The sequence below is a fragment of the Phalacrocorax aristotelis genome, chromosome 1 (assembly GCF_949628215.1).
Source record: "Phalacrocorax aristotelis chromosome 1, bGulAri2.1, whole genome shotgun sequence".
Taxonomy (NCBI): domain Eukaryota; kingdom Metazoa; phylum Chordata; class Aves; order Suliformes; family Phalacrocoracidae; genus Phalacrocorax; species Phalacrocorax aristotelis.
In genome coordinates, this window is record NC_134276.1 from 120,117,139 (window position 1) to 120,130,086 (window position 12,948).

Consider the following 12,948-nt stretch of genomic DNA (forward strand, 5'->3'; position numbering starts at 1 on the left):
AGATACAAACCATCTCACCTAATTCCCACTATGTTTTATGGCATTGCACTAGCCTGAAAAGTACTGGTATTTTAACTCTGACAACACTAGAGTGCCAAGGCACGAGTACAGAGGTTGGAAAATACTCAACACACTCGTTGTCAAAGCCATCTCGCCTTCACATGAAAAATTCAAGTGACTAGAAGTGTTTTAGTTTGTTTCCTCTACAGTGCTGTCTACAGCAAGAAAGTTAGGTTTATTCTAAGTTAGTAGGTGACATCAGAAACTGTTCGCTTTGGTGCTACAGAGACCTAACCACCCTGTTCTTGGCAGTCTTTGATATAGAGAGAAACAGAAATATTTACACCATAGTTAGGGAAATGGCTGGAATATCCACATAATATTCAACATTGTGCATGAGTAATCACAGTGAAGGAGGGGAAGTGGGAGGTAGAAAAGCAGCTAAGCCTGTGCCTAAAAGTTACCGTCCAGAATCAAAACCTCAAATAGGGTGAGCTGGACCTAGCGTTCAAAAAATTACTATAAAAATGTTTACCATGGCCCATTTTCATTTCACACCAAGAACAAAAATGAAATCAGCATTGGACCTCTTCATGCTTTCCTAATACTTCTTTAAAAAAAGTTTTCTGATATAAATTCAGGACAGAAAACTTATAGGAAGACATTCTAAGGAGCTAACAGGTTTGCATAAAATTACTTATTTTTGAAGTAACAAAGGCCTATTATTATAATTTGCAGGCTTTCCTTATCATTCAGTTGAATATAGGCAACTATTTTAATTTCAAAAGACATAATAATCTTGTCCTTAAAACAAAATCTTTTGTGTATGCTATGACTGGACATTCATTTTGATCTCACTTCAGGCTGCTTTTATGAAATGCAAACATTTCCTTCTTGTTCAGATACATATGTGCAAGGAAAAATATAATCATGGCCCTGTCTGTTAATAATCCGCAATGGAACTCGGAAAATAGACGTTTAAAACAATGGTATGGAGGATGTCATGGTATCTTAGTTTATGGTAAGCTTTTTACGCACATATTTTGTAAGTCATTTTTTATGTTACTAGTAATCAAATCAGTGAAACACCACATAAAAGCCCAAGTTTATCTTTCTTGGGGATGAAGTAAAACTTCAGAGATACAACACTATAGCTGCCATAAGCAGAAGGAATATACAAAAAGGAGAGTCAGTCTTTGCCAAGCAGAGCTTTAATCAAACTCTCTGATGATAAATTTGAACTTGGATGCACAAAGTGTAGTCTTCCTGAATATTTCTGCATAGTTTACCAGACACAATCTTTACTGGGAAGCAAATCCCACTACTGTTAGTGTCTCATTTGCAAATGACATTTTACAATTTTAAACTATGTTTTACAAAAGCCATACTTTGGATATATTTAACATTTATAGTGGCAGTGCTAGTGAGAGTGAACGGTATGTCCTTTTTCAGATAAGCACAGTGTTTATACTATACGAGGAAGAACATTTTCTCCATGAGCTGCATATACACTTGAGAGGCCAAAATCAGACTACACATGTTTGGGAGGAACCCACAGTGCTGATACCGCTTCCCTGTTGCCAGGTGTGAACTGTTCATCGATATGAGAGTTCCTACAAACCTCATGGAGTATCCGTGGCCTACCTACCCTCAAAGCCAGCACAATAAGAGTTTAAAAGCAGTTAAACGTATTTGCATATAATTTACTTTTCCAGCCTCAGAAATAGCACAAACTAGATACCATTATTTATTTGTTGGCTTTAACCAGTCTACTGAGCACACAATTTCAATGATTGCAGAGGCAAGTCTATTTAGTACTGTGAGACTGCAATCACATTTCACCCATTGTTCACAGCAGACTTCACCTTAATAAAGTGTGTGGGATTTAGCTATCATAATTGTAAACCACATATTTAAATGAAGCAATTAATAGTTTATGTGTGGTATTTAGGAGATGGCTTTTTTAATATCTCTTCATGACAAGATACTCCTGCCAGAGAACATAATTATGTGAGCAAGGACAAGGTAAAACAAAGTATCTGCTTGTCTTAAAAAAAAAAAGAAAACCAAAACAAAACCCAAAACCTGACACTTTTGTTATATGTGCACTTTGACGGCTGAGACACTTAAAATCCAGCACAGCATAATATGGACGGACTACGCCAGGGTGTCATTTGGCACCATTAACTTAACATAAAATGTTATGCCTTACCATAATATAAATGCCTAGAAGTTTCATACAGTATTCCTCTGAAAGAGGATTTAATTTCTTTTACATGTTTTGAATAAATAGTAACTGGAGCCTCTTAAACAGTCCCTATAGACTTTTACAAAAAATACAATTCTATTCCAAACGCTCAGTCTGGAAAACTATCACTCTCAGTTCATAATGTTACGCATTAAGATCCCATAGATTCATTCCAAAAAGTTAGAATAGTTTCCCAAAACTGTAGCTCCTAATTTCTCCAGAAACATCATATAAAGCTTTTGTTATCTTTTGGTTATACAAGTGCAACCAGTGCACTGGTGAAAAAAACTTTAATAGGTTAATTAATTACCCTTGCAGAAAATAAATATTTTCCACATGCTTTATACTAACAATGCGTTAGAAAAAATGATAGGATATCATAATTTAGATATGGGATGCTTTATTTTTATTCCAAATCTATTCTAACATCCTGAATATCAGTAAGATGCAGCTGCCAATAAATACCACATATTCTTTGACATTTAAGAACAACTTAAAGTAAAAAAAAAAAACTGCATGGGAAAGGTGTACAACAGAACTGGGCTGACCTGTATTACTCTGTTAACGCTGTATTTATTAACTTCTCAGAGATTACAAAAGGTATTGCAAGTAAAAACAAGCAGGAAGGAAAAGAATGGCTCAACGTAAATAACCTACCAGCAATCAGGTACGACTTGTCAGGAGAAATACCCAGATTGCTAACTGTGAAGGGTTTAGCTGCCTCTCAATAGCAGTGGGTTTTTGAGGAGAACTAAGATGACTTGTGAAGCAGAAAATCAAATGGACTGGACCAGTTTAAAAAGAAAGCTCTCTTTTCAAAAGAGGAGCGGAGGGGGGCTGCACAGAGATCTCGGACTGAAAAGCAGCACCTTCTAACGGTGTTTGGAAAAGAAATGAAGAGCAACAGCCCAGCATGGGCTGCTCTGACCTCAGGTAAGTTTAACATGTACAGAGTAGTAGTTTTCAACCTTTTTTAATTTGCAGAGCTAAAAAGGGCAATGGATTAAAGCCTCCTGACAATAGATTTGCTTTTCTTAGTTTTCATAAACCCTGAGGAACAGGCTTCTGACTCCCCAAGTGGCTGCAGACCACAAATTAAACACCGGTGTCATAAGGTTGTTTTTTTAAAAACCTTTTGCTCTAAATGGTCTGGCTCCTATTGTCAAGCAGTTGGCTCTTTGGTTTAAGAAAGCTGTCTGGTGCATATGAACTCTTGATCACAGACTTCAAAGGGAAGAAACACATGTGCAAGGTCAGCCTCAGAAGACTGGTAGTCTTATGAAGTTGTCTTATGACAACCAATTGCTCCACAAGACTGGATATACTCCATGGGAATAGGAGCCGCATGCTCTCTGTGCATACAACAGTACTGGAAAGCGACAATTTTCTCAAATAAAGCAAGCCAATTTCAGTGTAGAGTGATGATGGAAACACCACAAAAAACCAAATATACAAATAAAACTTCTCAGTCATTAAATTAAAATGAACTAAACGCACGTAAGTGGAAAAATTTTCTCCCTTTGGAGCAACTAAAACCAGATCTCCCTAATGCCATGATGTGCAACACACCTGCGCGTTACATCCTGCACCCCACGGTACTCGCGCAGAGCCGCCCAGGCAACGACTTCCACTTAGGGACGCTGGAGGTGGAGCTGAGATGGGGCTGCCGTAGCTCTTAGAAAACAGAGATATGGCCAACAGCAGCAAGAGCAGCCAGGTAGGTCTCAAATGAAGCACAAGTTAATCATGCAGATAAATAACCTGGCCTGTGCAAATCAGGCTGAAGTTCAGGGATCTTTCAGGCATAGGCACTTTGTGAGGTAAACAGCTCTTCCAAGCCCTACTAAAAACGAGTATCTATTTTTTTTTCTTTAAAAAATTGGAAACAAGAGAGCCTAAATAATTCCTGTGTCCCTTCAGTGCTGAGGATGTACAAATAAAGTCAATCTGGGGTATGAGCCGGTTCCCTTCCACTTCTCAAGCCCAGGATCCACACTTGATCCTGTCCCCATTGAACCAGCAGAAAAAAAGCAAAGTGAAAGTCTGTAGGCTACTGCTGTATAAGGTGAGACTGAACTGAAATGTTTAGGAAGCTTTCTTTTTCCCTTTTTAAGAGGACTGTGTGTATACAGATTTTTACCAAGGACTTTGAAGGTTCAAGTGCTCACCAAAGCAGCCAAAACCAGATGGCGTATTAATTTGGGAAAAATCTTTTCAGAATATGGCCGGACACCAGGCATGAACCATCAAAACCACACTGTCCCACTGGTACGCTCCAGGAGAAAACTTTCTGATGACTAACTGAATACCTGTGGAGTCTTTTTAACAGCAGTTTCTAAATGGATATTGTTACCACATTTTCCTTGGTACGTAGGAAATCTAAGCCTGATTTCTAGATATGAACAGCATTAGTAAACACTAAATTAAATCACTATTTCTGAAAATTTTCCAGGCTTGTCAGTTTCAGTAGCAGTATATTCTATCAAAAGGTCTCTCTGACCAGTCTAAAAATGGCTAATAGTACTCTTCACAATCTTCACAATTTATGATCTCAATTCTACCAGTAAGATTTACTAAAATACCCCATTCTGTTATGAAGATTTATTTTTTCCTAAATACAGATCTATATACGATGTAGAAATCAACAGTTGTAAATACAAGAAAATGTCAGTATAAAGGAGAACCTATTTAATGGCAGGTTTTCTTTGATTTGCAGTTATTTACACAAAATTTATGAAGAATTCAGTTATCCATGAAAAATGGGAGCTTTCATAGTGCAAACCACTCACTAAAAGTACTGCCCATCTTTTTGCCACATAATTTTTTTGTAAAAGATGCTTGCGCTGCAGGGAAGCACCAACACATGGATGCTGACAAATGTATAAACACCAAGAGCGTAGCACAACTGAGTAAGTAAACTCAGTAAACTGAGTAAGTAAAGGAAAAAAAAAAAAAAGTATTACAGCTAGTCTGCATTGCTTTCTATATTTGTTCTGATGTGTTTGGGGATGAATTTGGTAGACCACACAGCTTAACAATTTCATTTCATATTTTCATTACGTTCTCCTCACCAAAACTTGAACAATTTCAACACTCGGCATCATTAAGGCAGACAGTGAGCGAACAGGGGTGTCTCCGAATACTCAACATAGGCAAGACGCAAGAATTTCATTACAGTATTGCCAGCACAAAAACCTCCCCTCCAATCTTTCTTCCCACCTTTTCATAGTATTTGACCTCGTAGTCCAAGATGATCCCATTCGGATGTTCGGGTTCCTGCCAAGACAGAGACACACTGTTCCTGGACGTCCTGTCTTTCCTTATGACTGTGATGGGGGATGGAGCTGCAAAGGGGATGGGGGAGGAGGGAAGAGAGAAAAGCAAACTGAGTTTATCTCTGTTCCAATCCTTGGCAAAGAGTATTGTTTCCATTTGAAAGACTCATGAGCATAGGTCTGGACTTGCATCAACATTCAGCAGCTGGATTATAGTCCTAGTACACATGCCTTAAAGCATACTGGCCTGAAGGAAAATGAGCTGAGATTTTCTGTTATACTGGCAGACCAGTGGCAAGATAGCAGATGGTTTTGATCTGCTACTACAGTGTAAGCAATGAAATATATTTGATATACGAAAATAGAGAACAAAATAACAGTACTAGCTATTTGTTATAATTCTGAAGTCTTATCGTTACCAGACTCCGCAGAACTCTGATAAAATTTTCATACACAAGTGTAAAATGGTGCTGGGATGCATTACATAAAAGGAGCTCCCGGTATCCATGGCTAGCAATAACCACCCAGCATACTGCAGAATACAGCCTCTTTTATAGCAGTATTTGGTAAGCTCTTCAGATACAAATTGCTCCCATATACACTCCTCCTTTACCACATTTCTTTGAAAATGAAATTTGAAGAAAAAAAAAGTCTAAACTGCAAAGCAATCTCATTTCTGGTCTGTATTAATCAGAGTTAGGCAGAACAACTGATTGCATGCCACAGAATCACCCACCACCCAAAACTTGGAAGCACTATCAATGTTACAGAAAAAAAATCATAATTACCTAAGATTCTTGAACATCAGTTCAGTTTTAGACCACCCAGCTCTACGTGTTGTTCCAAGACCAGACCTAGGTTTCCTGGTCTTACTGAAAGTTATGCAATTTTTTAAATTTTTTTTTTTCTGTTTCCTTTGGGTTGGCTTCCCACTGCAAATACTTCTCTTCCATGGCTTTGGCCAAAATCAATCAGATGATAGTTTACAGATCACATTAAAGGCCGTTACTGTCATTTTTTAAAAAAAAATATCTTTTACCAGTAAAGCGTCTTTTATCTTAGCATGTAAAACAAATGTATTTTAAGTTCAGCGTTGTGCTATCCTAATAAAAAGACTCGAGCTGATCTAAACAATCTAATTCCAGCTGAATCCTATGAAGCTTTTACTGTTCATATAAAACTAGTTGCACTTTACAGGCTTTACACATTTGCCTGCATTCTGTCTGGGTTTTCATTCCTGGAAGAGATCCTTCAAAAGCCAGAAAAGAAAAAGAAGTTTAATTAAAATAAATTTTAGAAAATTAATTCTGTGTTTGAATTTGTTAAATTTCCACCAAAGCACACCTTCTAGTCTTGAGTCATAATTTAAATGTTGACAAGCTCCTTTAACTGAGTAGAGCATCTAGAAAGCTACATACACTCACACAGCACATATTTATATACACACTTCCACATTTGTCACATGGTTCACGATAGCTTTCTGAGAAGATTAAAAAGTTGCAAAAATCTTTTTTTTTTCCCCTTTTTCTCCCCCCCCAGTCAGGAAGAATTTATCCTGAATTTCAATTACTGAAATCAGATTTTGGAGGCTGGTTTTTTTTTTTTTTCTAAGTAGAATGGGAGAGAGTCTCTATTTTACTCAGACTCACCCGATCTATGCTGTTGAAGAGCTGAAAAGCATTAGGACAAGGTATACAGGATAGGTTTGTAATGAACATCCTTCAGTAATTCCACTCAGTCACAAACCAACGCTAGAGCCAAAATACAAAGTGGTTAGCTGGCTGGACTGCTCTACTATAGCCAGCTCTGTGTTAACTCATATATACCCATGCTTGATGCTTTTATGCTCTTTTAAGTCATTTTTATGTCTTCTTTTCAAGTCAAGCTATCCATCTTTTTTTTGTATGTGAACAGATTGCCAAGCCCAGTACCCCAGCTGGTAATGCTTCCCATTAAGGTAACATTAATACAGATTTTATGAATAATTAATATATGATTAACAGAAATGGCTTTTCCCCCCAATAAATTATGGTAATTTGTGCTCTAACACATTCTCTGGGCAGGCTGAAATAATATTCTATGCTCCAATACAGATGTGCTTAGAAAAAGCTTCTTCTAACACAGTATTAATTATTTTGAGCTCATTTACACACATCTCTGCAGATGCTACCAGTAACTTATTTCACAGCAGTTTATTAGAAAAGCGTCTGCTCTGCAGTTATCAATAACATTATAAAACATTCATACACCTTTTCTAATCCACAGGGTTCCCAAAGCTGCTTAGAAATTATACATACAGAGTGCCTGGAAGAGAGCATCCCACTGCATGGGCAAATGGAGGGGAGATGGATAATTACAGGGAACAGAGTTTCAGGCACCTTTAATCCCAGGCACTGAACAGATCTGAGTTCTGTAACACAGCGCTGCATGCCAGGCCACTCCAACAGCTACTGAACCTCGGAGCTATGAAAATTATGTATATTCCAAATCTTATTTTAACTATGTGGATTATAGAAGTTACCTAGTTTTAAGGCATTAATCTTCTGCACATAAAGGAACAGCATCTTCGGATATTTCAGTGGTCAACTATTTATTTCTAGAGGCTAAACCACAATATTTGTGTTCAGAGGGGAAGAAATGTATTTGCAACTTAATTTTAATTTTTGATCTTGTATTTTTTTCATCTTGAAACCATCTGAGCATTTCAATTTTGAAGCACAGAGGTTGTAAAATATGAAGACAATATCTGGGCGTAGATTTCATAATTTTCCTCCTGTTTCCATCATCTCTGTGTGTTCATATTGGACTTTGATCATCCTCTATGTTTCTGTTGACAAAACAGAGCCCTGGAGGGGACAGCCCTCACAAGAACCTCTTCCAGCCATTCCTCTCCTGGCACTGTGTCAGGCTTACAGCTCTTCAACGCACAGGTGAAACCAAACTGTGCTGCCTCTGGGATGATTTCAGCACTAGGACCCTCCTTCTGCAAAAAATGAAGTACAGGGTGGCAAAGATAAATCTTGAAGTGAGCATCCCTGACAGCCAGCCTTGCAGTCCCACCACGGATGAGGGCAGAGAAAGGAGCCAGGACCCTGTGCCTGGAGGGGCTGCCATCCTGCACAGCCCGTCACAGCTGCAGCAGCACCCTGGCTTTCCCGAAACCAGACTCTGCTGTACGCTGAGAGACGGAGGTGGTCTGGCTCCTCTGCTGTGCCTGCTGCCCTGCACAACTGACGTCTGTCTGTGTCTGTCTCTCTCTTTACTTAATTGATTCTTTGCCTATATCAGAACTGACTCCTCTACTGCCACAGGGGATTGACTGATGAACACTTGCTACACTTTGATTTGACCAAGATGAGATAAAAAGAAAAAAATAGCAGCACAGCACATGGCATAATTGTTCTTTGCTCGTCTGCAAGAAGCTGGACTGTTCAAATTTTAAATTCTATTGCAATCTTTTTTGGTTTTCTGCAATACCTGTTAGATATTAGATAGGTTTGAAAAGTGTTAGGAGTCCTTCAACCCTGATTTAAGAAAACATCTTGTTCAGATGACTTCTAGGTTTACAATTAAATCTACTGCAATCAATGGATTTAATATACGGTAAGAGTTAAGGCAACCTGGAAGTATGCATGGTCCTGCACAGGGACAGTCATATGACAACAGAGGTGCCTTCCTGACCTACAGCTCCAGCTCAGGGCTGGGGTGCCTCTGGGAGGAATAACTTGACATTTGGACCATGGAGTTTTGGTTTGTTGCTTTTTTTTTTTTTTTGTATGCATCCCTAGAATACACTGTAATAAATCAAAACTTATAAACTGTGTTCTAAATAGTGTCTAAGAAGAAGTCAGCCTTAATTTCCATTTTGTAACACAGCTAATCTTCCCTTCTCACCAGGGCAGCTCAGTTACTGTATTTCTGTTTACTTTGAAGAGTCTGAAAATCCAGCAAAGAGAGAAACCACAGTTAAAGGAAGTTAACATTACAAACTGTTAAACAATGAAGGCATCACCATGAGCAGCAATGCATATAGTCTTTACTCTTCTGCATGAGGAGGAGAGAACCAAGAGCTTCCTGTTTTCTGAAAGCCGTTATGTAACTACAATAGGATGAGACTAAATTCAAAAATCAGGCTACAAAAAGGAAGAGAAGTACTTCATATTTAGAATAGAGATTTTTCATTGCAGTTCCAGGATTTTCCTTTCTTAAATTAAAAGACAATTAGATTGTGCAACAGTAGAATGCTAGAAAAAATTATTTTAAATGTCTGCAGCTCACGCTGACAAAAACAATTGTGTACTATGGGTCACCAAATAATGACAGATTATGAAGATTTCTAGGAAAAATTGAAGTTTAATAATTATATTGAAGCATCAATAGCAACACAAAGTTAGGTTAAATTAACTTAGAAAAAAAAAACATTTCAAGGTAAAGCTTAAGGAGAGTACTTTTTTAGACTAAGAAGTTTAATCAACACTGTTTCAGTGATTGCTTGATAAGACGTGTGGCTCATATACCTCTATGTAATCAAAACACCAGTAAAAACGTAAATAATGTACTAGTACTCAGTTTCTTCACTGAATAAGAGTTGGGGTTTTTTATCATTAACTTTAGGCTTGTGTGGCCATGCATTAAGAGGATTAGTCTCAATAGGCACATGCAATGCACACTGAGGCATTTTTATGCATCAGATGGTAACTATTTGTCTGGTACTACAGTCTAACTGGTTTATGACTAGTTTAAGCAGTTAATATGAACATTCAAAACTCCCTAGAGTTACAAGGGGAAATGTACTTTGAGCGCTCAATGTTGTTAGGTAGCATTTGTGACAACTGGGAATGTGGATGTTGAAAAGGTAACAAACGCAATGATCCAGGGAGCTTAGACTCACAAGTGTAAAAACCTCCTCACTCATGACTACTAAAGGTGCAAGCAAATAACATGAAGGATCTAGCAGAGACGACAATAAAACCCCACTCAAATTGATTTCCCAGTGAAACTGACCCCAACAGATCATTTGTTTCCCTCCAGTTTAATAGCAGCTGTATATAAATCTCCTTATTGACTTTTTCCTTATTCCTTGGTTATTGTTTTCATATGTGACTGGCTTACAGATGTATATATATACTGGAAGAAAATTCCCTGTCCTGTGACACAGAGAACTCAGTATTAACTTAGAGAAGCCATGTGTGTACAACTGCTGAAACATTTAGAGTCTTGTTGTTTCTTGCTTAGGTCTCTAGATCACAAATTAAATTTTAGGGAAGAATTTAATTCTAAAATTGCCATGGCCTGCTCACTTCCAGCTTTTGCTTGCAACCAGCTATCAGCATCAGGGAGTAAAATGTTCCAAGCTATGCTGAAAGATGGTGATCAAGAACTTATCTGAGCCAGCAGAACTGGCTGTGTTACCCAAATTGTAACTTCTTCTGCACTGCTGAATAAATGGAAGGCTTGTTCCTTTTTCTTTCTTTAGAAAACTGATTATTTTATTATCTAATCATAATACTGCCACCTGATATAATGCATAAATTTTCTTTAATGTCTATGATGCCCCTAGGAGGTAATGTGGAACGAGAACAGTAAATAAAGACCGTAACGTGAAAATTCAATCTTCAGCCTCTGACAGCAGGTTCCACTGGGACCTAAATCTGTAAGTCTTAAGAGGACCAGTGTCCAAACCACAAAACTATCATACAAGTCCAAGTGGAAATACCAATGGTTGAACAAACTGATCTCTTGCTTAGAGGCAGTTTCTCCAGAAAACTGGAGTCACATCCGCAGTCAGGATACATGAGAGAATTTACCCTGGTGCAAGCATTAGGCACCCATGCACGGCTCATCCGGCACTGCTCATAACGCCGCACATACACGTTTCACCCACGCAACAGCAACCCAGCATGTGGGGTTTTGCGAACCAGCGCATCAGATAATGTTTAGATTTATCCAACCATTCCACCACCAACCAGCATTCAATTTGTGACAAAGTCCTAGGTAACGACTCACAAATCAGTATAATGATGTCACATCTCCATGACATGATCGCATTAACATGATCTGCCTGAATTGCTACGCTTGTCATTGGATCCTTTACATCTCCAGCATCTAGCCCGTGGATTAACATCTAAGGGGTTTATTATAGAAGCCTGCTCACAGAAAGCAGGAGTTGCACTATTTTAAACCTCCTCTGATTGCGTTAATATTTACTTTCTCCGTTAAATGCAGTTAAAGGTGCTGCTTCCCCCTACACGGTTGTGCTGAAGCAAGGGTGATCCCACAGGCACATTCCAAGAAGGCTCGGTCAGCGCTGGGTCCCCAGGTGACTCCCAGGGGGCAGAAGGAGAAGGAAATAGTTACACTTTAGCAACACATTAGAAACCTGCTAAACCCTACATGCTCCTCTTCCAGATACAATTACCCACCTCTTCAGTACGTGTGCAGACACAGCCCTTTGCCCTTCAAACTCCAGGACGCATAGTTAAACTAGCACAGCACTTGTGTTTGCTTCTGCACCTTTTCCTTGAGCTGAAGCAGGCTCGATATATTTTTATGACTTGGGCTATAAAACATCACCTGATCCTGTAACGTCATTAGGCGCCTGTCAGCCAGAACGCAACGTACCTTCCCCGTCGCCAGGGAGCAGGCACTGGGCAGTCTCGCCATCCCAACAGCAAGAGGCCCGTGTCAGCGTGCAGCACCCTCACACCGGATCCAGGCCGGATCCTAATAGGATGCAATCATAAGGAAGTGTGTGAAAAGGTTCCCAGTTTCTGGGAGAGGGCTATCAAGATCAGGCATTTATATATATCAAAATGTGGAAGGAAAGAAACAGGACAAAACTTTAAGGACAAATAGAAGCAGAGTAACGTTGGATGAAACAAAGCTCTGTGTGGGAGCTGTGTATGTTTCTCACAGAAATAGGACAATTTTGAAGACTCATTTCTTCATGGCTATGCCAATGGATGACTGCCTGCATTATGGTAGAAGTACCTAAATGCATCTGGAAGATGGTGGACTCCAGAGCGGCTGCAGGCACTGCACAGGGAACTGGAAAGGGGAAAACAAGTAGCTTCAGCAGGAATTACACTAAAAGGCAGCTGCTTGATTTGGCTCTTAAGTGCAGAGAAAGGCAACCTTCTGGGCAGCAGCTGTCACTGGACAAGTGATTATCAGAGCTCATTTCTCACTCTTACAAATAAATTCTAAATTAAAAGCAAACTTCATTAAGTGTTGTACATTCGTGTTCTCATTTCTCCCTCTTTTTATTAAAAGAGATAGGAAATGCCTTCGACAGAGCAAACAAAATGTTAGACTTGCTCATATGTTTAACATGTGTGTAATAAATCATGGAAATGCCATGTCCATTTGGGAAGTATCAGGCTGCACAAGGCACTCGCTTCAGAAACTGAAAAATATAGTGCCGTG

General features: G+C 38.9%; 1 protein-coding gene across 2 annotated transcripts in view; it reads right to left on the minus strand.

Annotated features, from left to right (window-relative positions):
• Positions 1 to 12,948, minus strand: part of EPHA3 (EPH receptor A3) — a 229,837-nt gene that overhangs the window by 54,603 nt on the left and 162,286 nt on the right. For both annotated transcript variants that reach the window (XM_075103532.1, XM_075103522.1), the window contains exon 6: positions 5,468 to 5,592. In XM_075103532.1, coding sequence (XP_074959633.1) covers positions 5,468 to 5,592 — 125 coding nt within the window. The remainder of the gene's footprint in view (positions 1 to 5,467; positions 5,593 to 12,948) is intronic.